At 40.8% G+C, this 23,449-nt stretch overlaps 2 protein-coding genes across 3 annotated transcripts; one reads left to right on the top strand and one right to left on the bottom strand.

Moving 5' to 3' along the window:
- Positions 1-687: 687 nt before the first annotated feature.
- Positions 688-22,083, bottom strand: TMEM231 (transmembrane protein 231). Its single transcript, XM_045818719.1, has 7 exons — positions 21,860-22,083; positions 21,584-21,753; positions 13,479-13,607; positions 12,994-13,137; positions 4,912-4,993; positions 2,969-3,074; positions 688-2,612 (listed from the first exon to the last, which is right to left on the bottom strand). The coding sequence occupies exons 1-7, from the start codon at positions 21,996-21,998 to the stop codon at positions 2,432-2,434; spliced, it is 951 nt and encodes a 316-aa protein (XP_045674675.1). The 5' UTR covers positions 21,999-22,083; the 3' UTR covers positions 688-2,431.
- Positions 7,650-8,363, top strand: LOC123805884 (protein phosphatase inhibitor 2-like). Of its 2 annotated transcripts, none has more exons than XM_045818722.1 (2): positions 7,650-8,037; positions 8,149-8,363. In XM_045818722.1, the coding sequence occupies exons 1-2, from the start codon at positions 7,650-7,652 to the stop codon at positions 8,361-8,363; spliced, it is 603 nt and encodes a 200-aa protein (XP_045674678.1). The 2 variants fall into 2 exon arrangements, with proteins under 2 accessions (XP_045674678.1, XP_045674676.1); XM_045818720.1 differs by having other exon boundaries at positions 7,650-8,055.
- Positions 22,084-23,449: the final 1,366 nt, after the last annotated feature.

The raw sequence follows: 23,449 nt of genomic DNA, 5'->3' as shown, positions 1-23,449 counted from the left end.
TTCTTTAGTTTTCTATAATTACACATTTCCTCCAATAGGCATTTAGAACTTCTCTGGTCAGAAAGAAACTTCTTTTTAAAAGCACGAACATGAAAGATATGTTCATGCTTTTAAAGGGGAAATGTGTAATTATAGAAAAGGGGAAATGTGTAATTATAGAAAGGGGAAGGTATACAACTGCTTTATTAACCTGACACGATAGGACCTAAGCGGGGCTCTGAGGGCTTCATCTGATTCAAACAGAAACTGGATCATCATTTGGCAAAACTAGAACTGCCCGCTCCAAACATTGGGTAGTTGTCTCAAACTCTGATTTAGCTATTCATTACAGCTCAATTAATAAAATCCAGTATATTTCTCACCTTTTCTTTCAATTACGCTGTGTGATTCAGGTTCAGAGGCTACCAACATCTGATCTGTAAACAAAATGACATTCGCCAGACACACTTGTAATTTTCCAGCCTGTGGTTTCCACATGCCATGTGGATTCCACCAAAAACTCACATGTACCTGGGGCTGGACCAGGGGACTTTTGCCAAAGAGCTAACAAAAGCTCCACGGTCTTCGGGCAGAGCCCTGGCAAAGCGAGGCTGCTGGTGAGTAACTCGGAGAAATGTGTGCCACCTCTCCCCTCCCATTCTTTCCCTTCCCAAACCTTCCCCTCTAAAAAGTCACACGCAGCCTCCATTTTGAACAGTTTAATTTTAATTAGAAAGTTACAAAACATCATGGTTCTTTATACAAATTTTGAATGAAAATAAAATGCAAAGCAATGTTTATACACCTTTAGCTGTCTTTCCATATCTCATCACCTTTTGGTAATTCAGAAGATTCAGCAACCAATTTTCATTTAAATCTCAAAAATATTTTAGACATATAAATAAGCAGCCCTAAATTTTAAAAGAAAATCAGAAGGGCCAGTGTTAGGATATTTGTGCGCTTAAAATAGGTTTGTTTCCAAAACACTTATTTTGGCCAGCCTGAAAGAAAAAGTAGTTCAGAAATAAGAACTGGATCTCCAAGGTAAACTGAGGCACACACTGAAGTGTGTGTTTTTGAATGGGCCTGAAGCACAGGTCATAGTGGGTGTGTCTTTCCAGTACCAATGCCATCTCTGGATCATGAAGCGGATCCATCTGTCCTTTGAGGATGCCGCATGTTTTCTCGGGGCGAGGACAGAGAGTCAGTCTTCTGTGCACAGCAAAGACCTGTTCCAGCACTCTGCTCCTGCAGACGCTCACTCAGTCGTGAGGGTTGTCTGGTGGCACTGCTTGTCATTCTGCTACTGGCCAGGCTGGGCTGGGCTGCCTGGCCTGGCATCCTCTTATTCCCCTCACTGCTCCCGTGTGGCCTCCCCAAAGCTGCCTGCTCTGATGGGCGCCCTGTTCCGTGGTCAAGGGAAATACAGGTAGCTGGGCTTCCCGCTAGCCCTCCAAATAAACTCTGTGGTTGTCGGGCAGGGAGCCAATACCAACAACAGGTCCTCTGTCACCCATGTCCTTTTTGGGAGGGGGGAGGGGGGAGGGGCTGTTGAGAAGGACGAGTGGAAAGTGTCCAGGCTGTTAGGTGAGGGCCAGAGAGAAAAAGCCTGTTGTTACAATCCTTACTTCCCCCACGGTTGCTTAGAGGATTGTGAATGAAACAGCACTTCTGACTTCAGCCTGCTATTCCAGGGGCACAGACAGAGGGCAAAGGCAGGGCAAAGAGCCAGCCACATAAGGGCAGGATAAAGAGCTTTTCAGCTAAGCTGATGACAGACGATGTCTGTTTGACTGAGGGCAGGTGGATGGTTCTAGTGTCCTCACGTTGCCCACCCTCCCATGCACGCACACATGTGTTTGTGAGCACTCTCTCTCTCTCCACCCCCCTCTTCTCCAATTCTCCAGTTAAAGGCCTCTCAGTTCTGGAAATCAAAGTTCTGAATGGGAAATTTCGGTGCCCAAGAGTAGAAAGTGCTAGTGATTTGCATATCTGTCATGAGAGCCCAGAAAAAGAGTAAAACATGGTTTACAACAGGGGGGAGAAATGTATGGCATATTTCTCAGTTTGAGAAAGAAAAAGTCTTTGCTTGACCAGAGATGGGACTCTCTCCAACATGTCTAAACTGATAATAGTTTTCAAGTCTATCCTGAAATTCAAGTCTAAGATTAAAAACAAACAAACAAACAAACAAAAAGTAGGAGGCAAATTACAGCCTTCAGGAACCCTCAGACCTTTCTGGAAACTAGTCTCTGATGATTTCGGTAGGCACTTAGAAGACACAGAATTTGTGTAGAGAAAAATTAGAAAGAACTCTTCTTTGTCTCTGGTAAGAAAAGCGCACATGCCGATACGTGTCCGGGGGCTCTTTTCAGAAGTGTCCCAGATGGCAGTTCTCAGGAGACAGCATGAGGTAGCCAGGGTCCTGCTCTGAGTTTCAGTAATGGTCTTCCTATGATAAGTGCTCCTTACACAGTTCTCCCTGGGGCACTGCTGTTACCGGGATGGTGGTGACCACTTGATTCTGAAACACAAATCTTTTGATTCTTTCAAACACCCAGAGGAAGATAAGTAGGATACTGACATACTGGATCCAGGCAAACTTTATAATTTCCCAGAATCCAGGTAGATAAGTACACACAGTTAAGGATTCTCAGATGACATTTTCTAAGCAAATATTAAACTAAAGTTTAGACAGGATATGGCAAAAATGTTTCAAATACCTTTAAAATAAAAGGGATAATAAAATATTATTAGGACATAAATATGGATGATTCTGACCTAGAAAAATTGCTCGTGAAGAAACAGAAACAGGAAATTAGTTTTCTTTTCCCCTGTGTGAACAACACACACGGTTGTTTGTGCGGGGCCATAGTGCCGTAGCTGTTTCCACTCTAAGGCTTCCTGCCGTTCCTTCTTGGGACAAGTGAGGAATCCGGTTTTCTCTTTTGAAACTGAGCTACTGTTGGCTCCTTCACAGAAAGGATATGAAATAACTTCTACTGGGTATCGGATGACAGCGTTAATCACAAACGGAGCTTCGGCAGCCCTTCCCACCAGCCAGACGGGGTTGGGGTCGGTCAGGATGGTGGTTACTGCAATGCAATCCAGAGTTAGATAAAACATGGAGGGCTATGAAAATACCGGTTTGACCTCTCAGGAAAATTCTGTACTTCAGAACTCATCTCAAAGAAATGATCCAAAAGGAAAGTGAAATTGAATGTGAAAAGTTGCTCGCACATTGTTTGTTAAAACGCTTGTCAAAACGCTTATGTTAAAATAAAGGGGATGCTCAACATCACTAATCATCAGAGAAATGCAAATTAAAACCACAATGAGATATCACCTCACGCCTGTCAGAATGGCTACCATCAATAAATCAACAAACAGCAAGTGCTGACAAAGATGTGGAGCAAATGGGAACCCTAGTGCACCATTGGTGGGAATGCAGATTGGTGCAGCCACTGTGGAAAGCAGTATGGAGATACCTCAAAAAAATAAAAGTGGGATCGCTGCCTTTTGACCCAGCTATCCCACTTCTGGGAATATATCTGAAGGAACCTAAAACACTAATTCAAAAGAATATAAGCACCCCTATGTTCATTACAGCGTTATTTACAATTGCCATGGTGTGGAAGCAGCCCAAGAATCCATCAATAGGTGAATGGATAAAACAACTATGGGACATTCACACAATGGAATACTACTCAGCTATAAAAAAGAAGAAAATTTTGCCCTTTGTGACTGTATGGATGGACCTGGAGAACATTATGCTAAGTGAAATAAGCCAGTCAGAGAAAGACAAATACCATATGATTTCACTCATACTTGGAATCTGATGAACTGAATTAACAAGGAAAGTGGGGACAGACTCATAGATGGAGATCAGGATGACAGTTAGTGGCGGGGGATGTGGAGGGATTGAGCAAAAAGGAAAAAGGACTCATGGACATGGACAACAGGGCAGTGATTGCTGGGGGAGGGGGTTAGGGCACTAAATAGTAATGGAAAAATACAATAGAGATTAAATTTAAAGAAAAACGTGGAAATAGTCTATGTGTTCTACAGTTCTTGAGTGGCTAAGCAAAGGAATACTATACTACCACTAAAAATAATACCAATTAAAACTTTGTAGCAGCATGGAAAATATTTATATTACAAAGTATAAAAATAAACTGGATCCAAAATTGTCTCTAAACTATGATAGCAGCTGTATATAAAAAGATTTGCATACAGACAAAAACTAGAAGGAATAAAGAAAAAACTTGATTTGTAGTTTTCTAAGTTTGGTCAATGTTTTTATTTTTAAAATTTGTTTTTAAAATAATGCTGTTAGTGTATTACTCAAAATCAGGAAGAAATACTAGAACTGTAGTCCCCCCACTTGCTAAATGTCTGTGTGGTAGGTACCCATGATGTCTGGTTGCCAAGCAACACTTTAGTGCCTTTGGAGAAAACCTCAGACCACCAACCAGCCAAACATGCCAAGCTGAGCATTTGAGATGGCCGAACAGCCTCACCTCTGTAAGGGACAGACACACTTTTCCTTATAGCCAGAACCTTGGGTGCATCACGCCTATTCTCCTAATTCAATTGTTGACATGGGGTGAGTCACTCACCTTTCCTATTTCTATTTGAAAACTATGGACAGTAATTTGCCTTTTTTTTTTAAACAAAGGAAACCCATCAAACCAGTGGTGGGATAAATATAGCAATGAAGTGGCACTTACCTGCTGAATCATAGAAGTGGGGTGGGTAGGGTGTGGGTCTTTAGATAGGGAGGAAAAGGACAAATCCTGGGTCTGCCTCCCATCACCGAGCATTCACTGGTTTTGACATTTTCATCATGATAAGGGTTCCAATTCTGTTTCTCTCCACAGCCCCCACCAATCCAGAAAATCCCTGACAGATATCTGAATAAAGTTTACTCACCATTCCTTTCTTGATAGGCAGCAACAATGTGGGTGAGGTCATAGTCATAGGCAAAAGGGCTGGTCCCGTTGATTACGGACACCTGGGATACAGCAGGAGGACCTGGTGTGAACAACTAGAGCAGCTTCTTCTCTGGTCTTTCCACCTTCCTGCCCACCCAGACAGATCTCAGAGACCACCTTCTTGTTTTGGGGGGCCTATTCCAGTATCAACAATCTTTTCTTCAAGGATGAATGAACTCTCTTGCAGTAATTTATCTCAATCCTTCCCCTTATGCACATGATGGAAACAAGGGCCAATATCCACCTTCTATAGGTTTTATAGGTTTTAAAGCTACTTATAAAATACCTCTCTCTATCCCAATGGGAGAAATAAGTTCTTTAATTTTTAAAAATAGACCATATTTTCTGCCTTGGCTGGTGTGGCTCAGTTGGTTGGGTGTCCTACGGTAAATAAAAAGGTTGCAGGTTTGATTGCTAGTCAGGGCACATACTTAGATTGCCCCGTGGGGCGCATAAGGAAGGCAACCAATCAATGTTTCTCTCTCACATTGATGTTTTTCTCTCTCTTTCCCCCTTCCCCAATATCTAAAAGCAATGAAAAAATGTCTTGAGATGAAGATTAAAAAAAAAAATAGACCATATTTTCAACTCCCTTGTCTTTTCCTTACTTTTCTCTGGATGATGTCTAAATGTATCCCTTCTAAATGTAGATTTGGAAATAAGGTAAAATACAAATAGTAAGTATATAATCCTTTAAAGAAAATGACTTCCTGCCCTCAAATATCATGTTCCTGTTGATATAAACCTTCAGATAAAAGGTGATATGGGTTTCTAGGTGAAGACAGGACTCAGAATGCTGAAAACTCTGGGGAGGCATTAAAAAAATGTGGAGAGAAAAAAAAAAAAGGTTCCAGTCCAAGAGAGCAACAAAGGAACTTCCTGAACTCACCTCCTCTCACTGACACACTGAAGTCATGGCTATACATGGAGCAATTCCCTCTGAAAGAAATCTAGAAACTAGCTGGGTGACACCTACACATTGGGCAAGTGAAGAAACACCCACATCACCCACACTGAAACAGTCTTAGCACATCCTCAACTACGGGGAGCCACAAGAACAAAGAAGGCAGCTTGGACAAGGACCAGGTTTGACAGCAACCAAGAGCTCTGGCTGGGCTGATTGGTAAGATTCATTTCCTACATGAGACCCCTCCATCATGACTGGGAGAGGGATATGTTTTATCTAATGCACAAAAACCAACACAGAGAGTCAAGGAAAATTAAGAAATAGAGAAATATGTTCTGAACAAAACAAGAAAGAACTCCAGAAAGAGACCTTAATAAAATGGAGATAAGTGATTTAGCTGATAGAATTTAAAATATCAGTCACAAAGATGCTCACTGAGGTCAGGAGAACAATGCATGAAAAGTAAAAAAGGGCATTATAAGAAAACCACAGGCAAATATTCTCGATGAACATAGATGTGAAACCCTCCACAAAATAGTAGCAAACCAAATTCAACACCACGATCAAATAGGATTTGTTCCAAGGATGCACGTATGGTTCAACATCCACCAATCAATAGATGTGATATACATTAACCAAATGAAGGATAAAAATCATCTCAATAGATGTAGAAAAAGGATTTGATAAAATTCAACATCCATTCATGAAATTAAAAAAAAAGCCTTCTCAATAAAGAGGGTACAGAGGAAAGGGGAACATACCACAATGTAATAAAGGACATCTATGACAAGCCCACAGCCAACATCATAACGGAGAAAAGATTTCCTCTAAGATCAGGAAGAAGATAAGGATGCCCACTCTCACTACTTTTATTCAACATAGCACAGGAAGTCCTAGACAGAGCAGTTAGAAAAAGAAATTAAAGTCATCCAAATTGGAAAGAAATAAAATAGTCTCTGTTTGCATATGACACAATATTACATATAGAAAATCCTAAAGACTCCACCAAAAAAACTCTTAGAACTTACAAAATGAATCAGTAAAGTTGCAGGATACAAAATCAATACACAAAATCATTTGCATTTCTATACACTAACAATTAAGTATCAGAAAGCGAAATTATGAAAACAATCCCATTACACTGTATCAAAAAGAATGTAAGATATGTAGGAATAAATTTAACCAAGGAGGTGAAAGATCTGTTCACTGAAAATTATGACATTGATAAAAGAAACTGAAGAAGACACAAATTAATATTTTCTGTGTACGTGTTAGAATTAATGCTGTTAAAATATCCATACTACCATACTACCAGTGGAATCCTTATCAAAATTCCAGTGGCATTTTTCACAGCAATAGAAAAAACAATCCCAAAATTTGTACAGAACCACAAAAGACCCCAAATAGCCAAAGCGATCTGGAGAAAGAACAAAGCTGCAGGCATCAAACTTCCTGACTTAAAACTATATTACAGGCTGCTGGGGCGACAGGCTGGCTTCTTTATGTGGGCTGCCGCAGTGGGCAAAATGCTGGTGGCCAAGGGCGTGCACAGAGCCGCCAGCTGGGCTGGGCCAGACACCAAAGCAGCGTGGTCGTTGTGCTGTGAAAAAGACACCGTAAGCCGTCTTCGCGACAGCAGGTGCGGCCACGTTAGCCCCAGGTGGGCTCAGCGACTGCTTGGCCAGTCTAGGCTCGCGCCCAGCCCTTCCTGGACCCAACGTCAAGCAGTGACTCCGAGCAGACAACCGACCGGAGCTGCGGACAATGGCATGGCGGCCTCGCAGGCCTCACTCAGGCCCACAAAGGGGATCCTGAAGAACAAGGGCTCCACGACTTCCTCTGTGGTGGCCTCCAATGAACTGCAGCCCGAACTCCTGCCCAGCAGGAGTGGGGATGAACGGAGGAAAAAGTCCCAGAGGTGGGATGAAATGAGCATCCTGGCGACATATCATCCAGCAGACAAAGACTATGGCTTCAAGGAAATAGATGAAGCAAGCACCCCGTACCATGCAACGCGTGATTCAGAAGCCGCTCAAGCACTGACCCCAGATACATTAGCTAACAAATCGGCTGCTGCTGAGGGCTCGCAGCCAAAATATCGGGTTCATGAACAGGGAAGAAGCGATGAAGACTGTGCCTTCTCACCTGAGGAACAAGGTAAAAAGTCTTTATTGAGTGCCTGCTGTTTACTCTTTTGTAAGTGCTCTGAAGGAAATGCGGAGGGGGAAGAAAGGACCCAGCTTCAGGAGACTTCCACACCAGCTATAGAAAAAAAGCGACAGTTTGAAATGAAAAGGAAGCTTCACTACAATGAAGGACTGAATATTAAATTAGGTAGGCAATTAAGTTCAAAAAACCTACATAATGATGAGGAAGATGAAGAAATGTCAGAGACCGCAGCTGGAGAAAGTATGGATATGAAAGTATCAAATCAAGGATCTACTAGAGGTGACCAAGTGCAAACCAAATCACAGAGTTCATAGAAGAGATTTGTCGAACACTGTAATTGTCTGATACAAACCCTGTTACTATATTATACTGCTCCTTGTTCTCTGCAATTCATGACTTAAGTACCAAAATGCATACCAGTTATTACACGTTGTCAAGAATTAAATAACTTTAGAGACTAATTGGACTGGAAATGCCTAACTGATACATATTCTTGTACCTAGTACTTCACCAGAAATACAGCATATTATCACTCCAAAACTGCACTACTTTTGTAAGAACATTGGTTAATTTGTATAAGATATTATATAGTTTTTTATGCTTGGAGGTTACTATTTTGGGGAGAGGGACAGGATCTAATTTATTTTCTTCACTTTTAGATGTGATAGTTCTTATATATATTTTAAATTGAAATCCATTTGGAACAACAGATTATAGAGGCTGATAAATATTCAGTCTGAAAACTATTTTAACACACGTCTTACCCTGATTTATGTTTAATTGAAAAGGATTATTATAAGAGTTACTGTTGCATTTTTAGACCTACTACCTTTAAAATCCCTTTTGAGTTTCTTTATATTTACAGGGAAAGGACCGAATTATATCTCATCAAAACTAGCTTTATTCACAAATAAATGATCAGGTGGAACTTGCACTAACTAACGGCTGCTCTTTTTTTGTAAGCCCTATTGGCAGACTTCAGATCAGATTTTGAAATAAATGTAATTATAATATAGCCTCAGCATTCCCTTTACATGCCTGTCCTCACCACATGCCTTTGTTTCTTACTCCTTTCCACATATACACACACAATAACCCTTCACCTTTATAAAGGGTCATCAAGATTGTCCCAACATTAGGAACTTTTCCCGCACATATTCTATCATTTACTGCAACAATGAAAATCTTATCTTGACTATCAGTGCCTGTTTTTTTCTCCTGATACATGGAGAAAATAGATTTAATAGCAGCAGTGCTATAGACAGGAAATACAGTTCAACTGCAGAATTTCTACATTGCTCTGATTGATTTACAGCTTGCTGATTAAATTGCTATTATTAGTTGATTGTTTGACTTCAATAGGCCTTAGGAAACAACTGAGGTTCTTTTGCATGAGAGAACTGGGTGTTGGCAGTGATATGATGATAGGTCCTGCCTGTACAGGCAGGAGTAATCCTGAACACATTTCAATTTAAGATCTTTAATCTCTGCTTTAAGGGATTATTATAATGTGTGCTATCACAACTGTGCTGTATTCTAACACAGTAAGGTTGAGATGTTTTCCCCCCCGAAATGAAGTGTCATTCCTGTGTATCTTGGTTTAGTAATAGTTTATTTGTAGTCAATTATTTGTATCTTAATTTTTTGTTAGTACTCAATGAATCCATTATATGAACAGACTTTCAAAATAATTTCTGTATATTGCATATATGAAATGGCTTTTATGGAACAGCTTATCTTTGACTTACAAGTTTATGGAAATATCAATGTCAAAATAAATAAAGTGGGAAAGGAAATCTATATTACAAAACTATGGCAATTGAAATAGTACAGTATTGGCATAAAAACAGACATATCAATGGAACAAAATGGATAATCTAGAAATAAACCCACCAATGTAAGCTCAGTTAATTTTTGACAAAGCAGCCAAGAATATAATAGGGAAAGAACAGACTCTTCAATAAATGGTTTATGAAAACTGCACAGTCACATGCAAAAGAATAAGCTGGACTCCTATCTTACACCATACATGCAAATCAATTCAAAATGGGTTAAATTTAACTTAAGACTCATAATTGTAAAACTCCTAGAAGAAAACAAGCGGTATACTTCCTGATATCAGTACCGGCAATGATATTTTTGTATTTCACACCAAAAGTACAAGCAACAAAAGCAAAAATAATAAGTGGCACTATGTCAAACTAAAAAGCTTCTGCACAGCAAAAGAAACCATCAACAAAATCAAAAGGCAACTTACAGTATAGAAGAGAATATTAGAAAATGATATACCTGATAAGGGTTAATATCCAAAATACAGGATCCAGCAGAAGTAATGCCTGCTTGAGTGTGGTTGGTAGGTGTGTAATATGTGTGTGATAATTTCTAGTTTAAATTTGAACATTTCACCTAAGATGTCATATGGTGTGCTTGAGTGTGATATTGTTATGTTACAGAATTACAGGCTTATGATTTTATAATAAAGGGGGCATTATTTGTGCTGGACTCTGTATACAAAGAACTCACACAACTCAACAGCCAAAAAAATTAATTAAAAATAAATAAATAAATTTGATTTAAAAAATGGGCAGAGGAACCTAATAGGCACTTTTCTAAAGAGGACATACAGAAGGCCAACAGGTACACAACAATGTGCTCAACGTCACTAATCATCAGGGAAATGCAAAGCCAAGCCACAATGAGGTATCACTTCAGGGCTGTTACCAAAAAGACAAGAGATAACAAGTGTTGGTGAGGATAGGAGAAAAAGGCAACCCTTGTTCACTGTTGGTGAGAATGTGAGCTGGTGCAGCCACTATGGAAAACAGTGTGGACGTTTCTCAAAAAATTAAAAATAGAGCTACCGTATGATCCTGAAATCAACCCACTTCTGGGTATATATCCAAAGGAAATGAAAACAAGATATGGAAGAGATATCTGTACTCCCATATTCACTGCAGCAGCATCATTTACAGTAGCCAAGATATGGAAACAAACTAAGTGTCTGTAGTGGTTGAATAGATGAAGAAGATGATGTGAGATGTGAGTGTGTGTGTGTATGTATCTATATATATTCAGACATTACAAAGAAGGAAATCCTGGTATTTGCAACAGCATGGATGGACCTTGAAGGCATTACGCTTAGTGAAATAAGGCAGATAGAGAAAGATAAATACTGCAGAGTATCACTTATACGTGGAATCTAAGTAAAAAGTCAAACTTATAGAAACAGTAGAAAATCGGTTGCCAGGGGCTTGGAGCTGGGGGCAATGGAGAGAGGGTGAAAGTACAAAGTTTCAGCTATAAGATGAGTAAAGGCTGAGGATCTAATGTATAACATGATGACTATAGTTAATAATACTGTATTGAATAATTGAAATTTGCTAAGAGAGTAGAACAAAATGTTCTCACACATATACAAAAAAAGATCAATATGTGTGGTGATGGATATGTTAATTAACTGAGAGGAATCCTTTCATAATGTACACATCTATCAAATCATCATAATATATACTTTAGCTTACAGTTTTGTCAATTATACCTCAATAAAGTTGAAAAACACCAGCAAAGACCTTTTCCAAGCCATATTAAGATTATACCTTATAGCCCTGGCTGGTGTAGCTCAGTGGATTGAGCTCGGGCTGCGAACCGAAGTGTCGCAGGTTCGATTCCCAGCCAGGGTACATTCCTGGGTTGCAGGCCATAACCCCCAGCAACCACACATTGATGTTTCTCTCTCTCTCTCTCTATCTCCCTTCCTTCTCTCTCTAAAAATAAATAAAAATAAAATCTTAAAAAAAAAGATTATACCTTATAGTCCTCCTTTTTTTTTTTTCTTTCAGCTTACACTGATTATAGCTAGGGTAACCATAAATCCTACTTTGTCTGAACCAGTCCTGCAATAACTGATAATGTCCTTCTTGCCTTTTCAAAAATAGCCCAGCCCAACTTATACAGCCCTCCTTGGGATATAAGAAAAGTTAGTAGTAATGAGTGTTTAGATGCATGAGTTCTGGTCTCGGACAGAAAATTCATGGCTGTTACTTTCATGCTGTGGAACTCTGGAAAAATTAATTAATCCCTGCAAGTGGCAATTTTCTCAAGTGTAAAATGAGACTTCATTCTTTCAACAGATGTGTCTGAGTGCTTACTATGCGCCAGGCACTACTTTAGGTACTGGGGTGAAAGTACAGATGCCAGTGCTTTTTCTGCTGAGGGAGACAGCAAAAAACCAACTGAAAACATATCTTTACTATTTCCGTTGGAAGAAAGTAAATCCAGGTGACAGAGACAGGAGGGTGGGGGGGGGGTGGGGAGGAAAGAAGTGTCAGGGAAGGACTGTGTTCAGAGACATTTGCACAGGGAACTGAATGGAGTGGCAGATTAAGCTATGTGCGTCCTTAGCAGAGGGAAAGGCAAGTGCAAAAGCCCAAAGCCCTGAGACAGCAGTTGCTTTGTGGAACAAAAGCCAGTGTGGCTAGAAAGGAGCAATGGGGACAACGATAGGACAAGCAGCTGCAGAGCTGGGAAATGTGGAGTGGACGTCCCCTGGGGTTGCTGTGATGAATAAACCAGATGATATATTTAAACCTCTTAACGCAGGACATATATTATGTGCTCAATCATTGGTCATTTGTATTATTTTTGAAATGTTTTACATGAACTGTAAAAGATCACTTTCAATATGGGGTGTATGTGTACACATCCAAAAGCAATGAAATATTTGGTCCTTAGATAAAAACAAAAAGATTTCCTTCTCTTTTTCTAGATATAAACACAGCTATGTCTGTCTCCATATTTTGAGAATTCACGGCAGGGGTTCCTCAGAAATCCTCTTCCATGCCCCTACTGAGAAACACTATTTCCAACTTCCATTTGCCCTCTGCAAAGAACTGTGAACACTGACATGTAGAAACAAAGGAGATGGACAAGAAGAAGCATCCTTACATTGTATCGCACGTCTAGGCCACTGTAGCTCAGGGGCTGCTTCTGCTGCAGCCGCAGGTCTCCATTCACGTATAGCTGGGACCCTGGAAGAGCGAAGGAGGACTGGAGAAATGCCATGCTCTGCATCACGAACGTAGACATCCTCTGAAATCATTAGAGGGAGAGACAATATCAATTTCGGTCAGACCTTAAGGGCTTTGGGATCTCAGGGCCACCTGACTGTGGCTGAAGCCTGGTGGTTCCTCACATACCTGGCTTAGCTATGCAGGAAGCACTCTGCCTAGAACGCTCTGAGGTGTCAATAGCTTATACAAGTTAATATGACCCTAACAAAATACATTTAATCTGCCTAAGTTAAACCCCAAACTACACCTCAGAAAAGAGCCTTTTTCTACAGTGTGGGTTTTCCTAGAAATCAGAAGGAGGGCTCTGATCTATTGAAAGACAAAAGGAAGAGGACAGGTTTCCCTCGGGAACTGACTCACGTGCAATTGGTAGGAGAAAGTCAAGATGAGTTGCACACCAAGAACATGCTCCGTGGACTGCAGTGGAAGCTCCAGCTTAAAATGTAGCATGTCCATTTTCCCATCCTGGTTCCTGTCTTCTTCTCTAGTCTAGGAAACCCAAAGAGGGTCAGTGACCCTGGTCCTTAAGTCAAGAAGAATCTACATCACGGTGGTATATACACAATGACCCACTGTTCTGCTATACACAGGTAGTATGCCCCTCATCAAAAGAAAAAGAAAAATAAATATGTATAAGTGGATCAATATTGGAAAAAGAGACACAATCTTCATACTTGTGCTTCTCAAATATTCAAGGGCCATCCTGAATGGGAATTTGAAGTGGTGATAACAATAAACATCTGGATGGCACTTTTTTTTTTCAGTTGTCTCATTTGACCTTTTTTGTTTGTTTGCTTTGTTGCTGGCATCTTCTGAGGTTGTATGGAAAATTTAAATAGCACATCAGAATTGTCTCCTACTTGTCTAGAAAAGAAACTAATACTAATCATTTGTACTCCTGACTCAGCAAAAAAAAAATCAAAACCCACACAAAGCTCTATTTATACACCCTTAAACCACAAGTATCTTTGCTTCAGATTCTCAGTGTTGGACCTCATCTCATTACTGTCAGCACTTTAAAGCCTAGTGCATCTTTTAGTACCAATCAATAAAATGAAAAAGGAAGCTCTGCAAAATCAGTAAGCTGTTAAATCTACACAGATACTTTATAAATTATGGACATGAAAAGTAGGGAAAACAGGTCTTAAGAGGGAAAAAGACAAATTACAGCTCATAAAAACACTGGTATCCAGTCTGCCCATCTGTAGTCTTATCTCACAGTGTTCCCACAACGACTAGCAGGGAAGGATGGTTACTGAAATGTGACCACTGCTTCCTCGGCACAACTCTGGGCCTTGTTGCTACAACTGATCCTTTTTCAGTGTAGGTTCCCAGAGGGATTTTACTGCAGTGTATCAGCATTCCCATCTGAATTCTCCATCTACTGGTTCATTTTTATTTCTACCAATACCATTAAGCAAGGAAGAAATTCTTTGTTCTCATGGAGATATCTCAGTTTTCAGAAACTTTCAATTGTTTCTTTCCTTCTAGACAATACTGTCCCTATCCTAGAACTTGTCACAGGGAAACCTGCCCTCTCCTTTCCATTGGACACTGTTTTCTCTGTTCTGCTCCATCCGCTTGGCAGGTTCAGGGGAGGGATCTGTTATCAGGGATGATGATCAAGTTACTGAGGCAATTACACATTAGCAGTTATGATAGAATAGAAAAGAGACTGCCTTGTCTTTCTGTGAATCTTCCTGGGTTGGTATTTGGGAATACCTGGAAGATAAAATCAGGTTAACTCTCTGCAGTGATCTATGCCTTCTGGGTCCTTAGTGTTAAACAGAAAGACAAAGATCAAATGTCTCAACTTGCAAGTGAGGATAGTGGCCAGGAGGGAATTCCCAGAAGAATACAGACTCCAACACAGTGTGGGAAGGAAAGGAAAGCAACTCATTTGACTTTGAAAATAAGTTTAAGCTAAGCAGAGCAAGTATTATCCCCATTGTATAGATGAAGAAATCAAGGCTCAGGGAGGTGAAGGGATTTGTTGGGTATGGCTGGTAATGGTAAAGACAGGACTTGCAACCACACCTTTGACTTCAGATCTGGTTCCTTCCAGAGCTAAAACGTCCAGACAAAACAAAAACAAAAACCCAAAACAACTCAAGATGTTGAGTAGGACAAATATTTTTGCAAAAGCCAGCATCAAAAGTGTAAGTCTGTATACTTGTTTGACGCACTTTGACTCCAAGCTCAGAGAAGACAGAGATCTGACATAGCACCGTAATTAGCATCTATTTGTTAAATTCACTTATTAATTTGTCAAATATTATTTGAGGATCTACTATATGTCAGGCACATAGTAGTGCTGGGAATGTAATGGCAAACAAAACAGACCAAGTTCCCTGCCCCCAGTGCCCCCACTCTCTGCCAAGGGAGCTTATATTCCCAGCCAGGGAGGCAGGTAATAAATCAATAAACAAGTAAATACATACCAATATTAGGTAATGATAAGTGCCACAAAGACAAATGAAACAGTCTAAAATTAGAGAATCACCAGGGTAAATTTTTTTTTACAGAAAATTTTTTACAGAAAATATTCAAGGCTTGACTGTTGGGAACCTGAATGGAGTGAAGTGAGGAGGCACAGAAATGTCTGTGGGAAGAGTGATCCAGGCTAGCAAAGTGAACACACACTGAGTAAAAGCGGGTCAGTGTTTAAGAGAGTGTGACTCGGCCAGTGCAGCTGAGCACAGGAGGGAGACAGACAGCAGCAGACGAAGAAGGCCAAGAGACAGTCGTGGGGACGAGAGGGGGTGCAAACGGTGCATCTCCCACAGTGACCTATCACCAAGTTAGAATTTCACTTCTCTAAGGCTGGCAAGTTGGGCTACATTTCTACACTATTACTTGGACAATTAATGAAATCAATTATTTAATTCCATTTAGTTCAAATCAATCTTAACACATGCGTATCAGCTATAAAGGCAGGCATTCAAAGAGTTAATACTTCTTTAACACAAGTTCAAGGTTATTATTTAAAATCAAATTGTTGTGCCTGGCTAAGACACTTCATAAATCACATCACCTTATTTCTGTAAGTGACTTATTTATTTCTGACTTCTGATTCAGTGCTCCTCTGTAATAGCCCACAATAACTATAATTTCAAAGATTTCTGATAGTTTAAGGAGGATAATCCTTTACAGATATATGTGAAATCAATACTAATATACTAGATAGGATAAATATAGCCATTGTTGGATTTAGTCAATGTATATCAGTCTACTTACATGAATCAGAAAAACAGAAACTAGCCCTGGCTAGTGTAGCTCAATGGATAGAGCGCAGATCTATGAACCAAAAGGTCTCCGGTTTGATTCCTAGTCAGGGCACGTGCCTGGGTTGTGGGCCAGGTGCCTACCTGGGGGCGTAGCAAGAGGCAACAACAGATATATCTCTCACACATAGATGTTTCTCTTCCTTACTTTCTCCCTCCCTTCCCTTCTCTAAATATAAATTAAATCTTTAAAAAGAAAAACAGAAACTAAACAGTTATCTTAATAGAGGACTAAATAGGCAAAAGGGAATGCTGTTGATAACACAGAGTAGGTAGCTGCAAGAAGCAGCTCCAGTGCCTGAAGCTGGAGAAGGAAGGGAACCCAGAAGAGGCTGGCGTTACCTAAAGGAGCTGGGACTGAGACGTCAAGAAGAGAGTGCTGCCCAGCTACCTCTGGTACTTCCAGAGCTGGAGGAGGAACCCAGTAGAGGGAATCAATAAGGCTGCAGGAAGACTTACTCCTCCCTGTTTGTATCAGCCCAGCAATGGTTCTTCACCCTGGTAGTGGCAACTGGTTGCAGTTTCCTTTTTTCCTATTCCCAGAACAAGGGTCATCACGCCTCCTACTGGCAGAACCTAACAGGGAGTTAGTGGCCAGATGAGAATGTGGTTTTCAGCAACTCCGCATTGAGCATCACAAAGCAGAGGGATAGGAGGGTAAATTTGGAGCTGGGACAAAACCTAAAAACAACACACCACTGACTGTAAAAGTTGTTATAATTTTAAGGAATATAATTGTTTCCAAATGCCCTGACTTGCAATATTTTTTTCCCCTAAAGGATTCTACAGTATCTCATGCTTTTGAAAGGTTTTTAAACCTTTCATTCTTTTGAGTCATATTCTTTTAATAAAGGTTAGTTTCCTAGTTTCTACCAGTGTTCATTTTACCATGTATTTGTCATCACTGAGTGTTCCATTTCTTTTCTTTTTGTGCTAAAAACACTCTTTGGCATCAGCCTTTGGGTCTCCTGTAAAATAGGGATCACTATTTCAGGGCTCCTAGACTCATGGTATTCTTGCCGCCTGTATTTCGGTGAATCTAAGATACCATCAATCATAAAATGCACCATTTTTTTATGCACCAGTAAGAAAGGAAAAATAATTCAAATTAAACTATGACAGTATGTTCCTAATCACTTAGAGGATTTATTTTATACTTATTCGAAGAGTTTTAGTGCACTCTCTGCAAGCCTGTGCCTTTCCCTTCCCTCTCTTCTTCCCTCCCAGGAGTGCACGTCCTAAATCCTAAGGGACCCCATGAGACTTGCAACCAGGGGAGCAGCAGCAGCAGCCTGGTCCCCGGGCTACCCCACTGAACCTGTCTTCGAGGCCCCTTTCCTCTGAGTCTCCAGGGAACCACAGCAGCCCACCTAGTCCCTCTCCCGTTCCTTCTTCTGTCCTAAGTCCTTCCTGGTTTCACTGTCCCCAGCTGTAATAAGCACGTTCTCAAACTGAAAAAATAAAAAGAGCTTTTAGACTTAGGCATAGTTATATCAGATATCATATTTACGCACACAGACAATTATAGTGAAATAAATTGATCCACGGGCTCCTAAAAGTTCTTTACATCATGATTCTTTTGAGTCACTTTTTGACCCAATGATATTCATATTTTTCTAAGCAATTTTGGCCTTTGTCATGAAGCACATTGGTGATAAAGCATTTTTTAAAATTTCATGAAATCCATTGGTCTGGGCTCTTGAGCAGGCTTTAAAATTATGTGGAGCTAGCCTATTTTGAAATGCCTCTTAAATCTTCTGTTACCCACTCTCCATTTGGCTCTTAGGGGTTAAAATAATAGTATTTTACTATTTTACTATTTTGTCAATTACCGTATTTTAGGACTATAAGATGCACCAGACCATAAGATGTACCTAGGTTTTAGAGGAGGAAAATAGGAAAAAAAATTTTGAAGCAAATATGTGGTAAAATATTTAATAACCTGTGACCCCGCTGTACCACTGCCGGCCCCCCCAACAGTAAGCCAGGTTGGCTACATTCGGACTATAAGACGCACCCTCCATTTTCCTCCCAAATTTGGGGGGAGTGTGTCTTACAGTCCGAAAAATGCGGTATACCTCAATAAAGCTGAGAACAACAACAGTGTTTTACTATGGTCTCTGGGGTTTTCTTTCATGTTGCTGATGTCCCTGCTGAAACTTTTAGTGCTGGCACTTTTGATGTTTGCACCCATGTAGGCAATGAGGACTATGCAAAGCCTGTCCCCTGGCTAACAGCCGTCACAAGATACTATAGGAAGGAAGACACACTCTGATTTCAGAGGTGTAAAAAAAATAAAGTGCCTCAGATATGTGGACTCTTCACTCATCTTCCTATCGCCTTCAGCCCCCAGATTCTGTGGGTTCACAGATGCCTTAAAGAGCCACATCAGCCTCGTTGAGGGAAAAGATCTAGCTGTGTTTTTTTCTTCTCTCATTCAAAACAGCAAGAAACTCGACTTTTAAAGCATTAAAAACATAGGAACTTCAGAAGCGATTCTGTCCAGGGTGACCTGACCAAAGCAGAAGCAAGGTCATTTCTGACTTCTGAGGCATTTTCCCAAATTAGCAACAGAAAAGCCACCTCCCAGCATTTAGCCACACTTTGATCTAAAACCACTGCTTTCTTGGCCTCCTGGCTATTTCTCCGTTGGGCTGTAGTCAGTCTGTTTATGTTCAGAGTTAGAAAAGTAAAGAATTTTGTTGTAATAAGGGTTAAGAGTTTAAGATATGGGACAAGAGATCCTTGAGCTCAGCCAGGAAGGCAGCAAATCAGCAACAGAGAAAGACTGTGGATGACAAGGTCATGCATCATTTATAGACACTGGCCTAGAATGGAGGGGGAAAAAGACTAACAGAATGAACTTTGGTTTTGTGTTTTTGGGGTGCAAAATTGCCCAGTATTAAAGAGGATTAATACTTGTGGGTACCATAAAAATAAGAGGTAGTCTTGCCCTGGCCAAGTAGCCCAGTTGGTTAGAGCATGGTCCTGATACACCAAGGTTGCAGGTTAGATCTCTGGTCAGGGCACATTCAAGAATCAACCAATGAATGCATTAATGAGTGGAACAACATATCGATGTTTTTCTCTCTCTCTCTCTCTCTCAAATCAATAAAAAAAATTCTAGAAAAATATACAATGAAGATTACATTAAAACTTTTTTAAGTAATAAAAGGTAGCGTTGGCTTTGCAGATTTAAAATTAGAACACACACTCACCAGAAGCAGGGGGAACATGGGCAGTGCCTCAGGGAGCAGGTGCTGGTTGCAGAGATTGGAGGCTAACTAGAAGTCCAGCTGGGGAGTCAACCAGTTGTGGTAGATGAATGAGTGAAAAGAATAAGAAAAAACTAATGCTATGTACTTGTTTTTACGATTATTTTAATTTTCCATGATTATTTCTTAGATTCAAGTAACCAGAAGAGTATGACCGAGAGGAATATACAAATGTCAAAACAAAATAAAACAAAATACTACCACTCAAAATTTAAAAGACAGGGAATGCTAACCTGAAGTATCATTAATGTTTGGAATTTTAGAAAAAACTTTCCTTTCCATGTCAGAAAAGGAAACATGCGCACGGAAACGGAAGGTAAGCATTCCTCCATACAGGCCTTTCATCCAGTTGCCCTTCCTCAGAAGCATTATAATCTCAAATAAGAATAAAAATGGGCAACATGTCATGAGTAGTGAGCAGCTATTGAAAGAAATGTCTCCTACTCCAGTTCTATTTTTACAACCAGTTTAAAACTCCTGACCATTTAAAGAATCACAGAGTTCAACAATGCTTATTACAAAACCCAGCAGACTTCCACCCCCATGGCAAGTGTTTTCATCTCATTGCAGGCATTCTCTGTTGACTTCCCACAAGAGATAAAGAGTTTTCTTTCCAGCACAGTTTTCTTCGCGGCACTGTCCACCAACCCCCCTGCTGCCCCCACATGCTCCATCCCAAGACAGAGTTAAACTCTCATTTGACTATGTAAATCCTATTCACAACTAATTACCTTTCTCACCTATTCCTTACTTTTTACTTCCCTGGAGTTAGTAATTATTTTGTTTGCTTGCTTAGTTTTCCAGGTACTTATAAATTTTAACAACTTTTATTGAAATTCCTCACAATTTAGTCTTTATTCAAAATCTTGTTTGCTGCAATATTCTCATAGTGGAAAAAGTGAAAACAAATCAAATATCCACCAATTGGGAACTGGTCAAATCCATTTACAGTTCCATATCATGAAATACCTTGTAGATCTTAAAAAGAATAGGGTTGGTTAACAAGTATTGATACACGTACCAAACTGAGCCTTTAACTTTGTCATTAGATATAGTGGTAATCAGAAAAATATAAGAATATTTAAAGTAATCAGAGAGAAGTCATCTGAATCATATTTTGTTTGTAGTTATTCATATAACTAATCAAATTTAATTGTTTTCCATTCTTTTTAGTTGCTGGAAAAAAGTCTGAAAATTTTTTTTTTCAGCTACACAAGTTTGTCTTGCAGGCCAATCATCTCCGGGATGTTTACAGAAATTCAGCTTCAGAATTAAAACCAGAAGTTTCATATGTTCTCCAAAAAATGAGCGGAAAGGGAGTGCTTGTAAAGGCAGCACTCACTTACCTGAAACAAATACTAAATCACAGACAGTAAAATGCTTCATTTTCATGCTGGACAGCTGCAGAATGGAGCAGCATCTAATGAGACAAGCCCAGGATGGGGGAGGGCCATTCCCAGCAGGTCGCTGAACCAATCAGGGCCTGGGCTTCCCGGTGTCAAGTCTGCATAAAAATGCCTGCTCTTTCTGTTCCCAGTGTTTAGATGCACAATTGCAGCAACACCACGGGGTTCTAACAAGAACACCACTCGTCCTTCTCGACTCCTAAAGGAACTTTCGCGACCACCTTTCTATCAGGCGAGGTCCATGTAAGTGCCGGGAGCTAGAAATAGGCTGCCTTGGGCTTCTAGAAAACTTGGGAAAGTCGAATGAAACAAGAGTTTTACTCCCCAGGAAGTTAAAACATTTGTTCAGGCCACTGAGTCTGTGTACACAACTTACTGTGGGTTCGAGAACCCTTAAGACCTAAGCTGGACTCTCCCAGGGCCTGGCCGTTCACCCCCCTCGGCACCCTTCCCTCTGCCCAGTCTCAGTGAGCAGCTAGGCCCCGGCAGGAACCACGCACCGAAACGAGTGGGATGCGCAGGTGATCCCCTTGCAGCCGGTTGAAGGCGGGGAACGTGCTCCAGGCCAGGAACCCGCCGCGCTCCGGTCCCAGCAAGGCCAGGAACAACACCTGGTGCTGGAAGCGAATGGTGGGCTGCTCTTCGTAGCTGCTCCTCTTCAGCCAGAACCCTGGGGTAAAGAGGGCGGGAAGGAAGTGGGAGAAAGTCAGGAAGGCCGGCGCTTGTGCAGCGAAACAGGGGGAGTTGTGGAGCGCCAGACATCAGGGCAGGCTCACCATGGCTCCGGAAGGCCACCAGCAGCGGCGGGATGTATGTGAGCGCGGTGGCCAACAGCAGGAACACTGCGGCCTTGGAGCAGAGTCCCGCGCGGTAGCTGCGCTCGACTGGTTGAGAGAAGAACTCGTAGAGCGCCATGAAGGCAACACACAGTCCATCCACCCTCTTTTAAACCCCTTCGCGGTTGGGGAGGGATGAGCAAGTTTGGCTTCTCCTGGTTGCCATAGCCTTGGTCGCCAAGGCAACTGACAGCACAAAGAACGGGAACCAATAGCCAGGACGCGGGGCCCTAGCAGGGGTGGAGCTAATGAGGGGCAGTGCCCAAGGGGACAGTCCACTGTGCAGAGTACTCACGTTTTCCCAAGGGCTGAGTGAAAATACAGTGTTTCTTTGCGCTGAAACCGTAGCTGTCGTGTTAATATTTGCGTACTTCATAAAAGTTGACTCAAAATAAATATCTATGTGTTTCTCGTTATGTATGAATCAATGGTTACGTCCGGAGTTCCAGCACACCTTATACATTGGAGGAAAACACACAACATAAATGTGTCCATAGTCTTGGACCTGGTCCAGTGCTAAGGCCAAACCTAGGTCCCTTTGTCTCCAAATTTTCTGTGGCTTTTACTATACTCCATAGCATCACAGATGGAAACACAACACAAATCTCCCAGTTCTTTGTAGGATAAAGAATAATTACTACACAGGTCTTTCTGTTATACTTTGTTACCCTTTTGGGTACAAGCTTGGCTACCACCTTCAGGGGAAAATGTGGTCCTCCTCAAAATTAACATTGGCTTATCACTGAATTGACTGCTTCCGTCTCCTGCCCCAAATCAGTATTTCGAACATGGCAGAAGAATTTTTTCTTTCTTTTTTAAAAAACATCGTTCATATCCAAGTTCATCAAAAGGCCCTGAAGGATCACATTACAGTGCCAAGACAAGAGTGTGAGGTTTGCACTCATAGTAGAGTCCAGTAGTTGATGTTACTATTTTGAAGGCAACCTAGAAATGGCTTTTAGACGAAGAGCAGAGCCAAGATCCTAACACAGAGAGAGGTCAAGACATGCCCATCTGGACAAACTATCCAGGATCCATACCACAGTCCAAGATGACAATGTCATCAGCCAAAAGATGCTTTTGACATCTGGTTTAGTACTACTCACCCTTGCTTTAAAGCTCTTCTGGGTGGCAAAAAAAGCTCTTAAATACAGCAGTTGTATTTCTTAAATTTTATGCTATTATTGTGAGACTGTATTGTAGCTATGCTTTAAGTGGATGACTTTCATTTATTTAAATAACCATTAAAATAAGATTCTAGAATAGATGGTTCTAGTGCCATCTTTTGAGAGTGGCTGTGCTCTGGAAGGAGGAGTTTGCCTTCTAAGCTCCTTCCTTCAACAGAAAGAAACACACATATTGTAGCTAGCGTTAGTTTAGCTACTTTTGAAACGGGGAGGTGACTGCTAAGAATTTAGGTGTATTAAGTGCTTCAGCTTCCGTGAGATGTCATGAGCTTTGCAAAACTGTTTAACAATCTTTACTTTTTGTTGCCATGAGTTGAAGAAGCTAGTCTTCATGGTTTTATTT

This window comes from Phyllostomus hastatus, unplaced genomic scaffold (assembly GCF_019186645.2).
Source record: "Phyllostomus hastatus isolate PE091 unplaced genomic scaffold, TTU_PhHast_1.1 phas_scaffold_345, whole genome shotgun sequence".
Lineage (NCBI taxonomy): Eukaryota > Metazoa > Chordata > Mammalia > Chiroptera > Phyllostomidae > Phyllostomus > Phyllostomus hastatus.
The sequence above is the reverse complement of the archived record's forward strand: the minus strand, read 5'-3'. Positions and strand labels throughout refer to the sequence as shown.

What these genes read in the sequence shown, in the direction of transcription:
- LOC123805884 (XM_045818720.1), top strand. Translation starts at nt 7,650, where the DNA reads ATGGCGGCCTCGCAGGCCTCACTCAGGCCCACAAAGGGGATCCTGAAG. An exon ending in AGGTAAAAAGTCTTTATTGA is followed by an intron (nt 8,056 to 8,148) that starts GTGCCTGCTGTT and finishes CACCAGCTATAG; the next exon opens with AAAAAAAGCGACAGTTTGAA.
- TMEM231 (XM_045818719.1), bottom strand. Translation starts at nt 21,998, where the DNA reads ATGGCGCTCTACGAGTTCTTCTCTCAACCAGTCGAGCGCAGCTACCGC. An exon ending in CTTTCTCCTACCAATTGCAC is followed by an intron (nt 13,138 to 13,478) that starts GTGAGTCAGTTC and finishes TAATGATTTCAG; the next exon opens with AGGATGTCTACGTTCGTGAT. An exon ending in TGCCTATCAAGAAAGGAATG is followed by an intron (nt 3,075 to 4,911) that starts GTGAGTAAACTT and finishes ATTGCATTGCAG; the next exon opens with TAACCACCATCCTGACCGAC.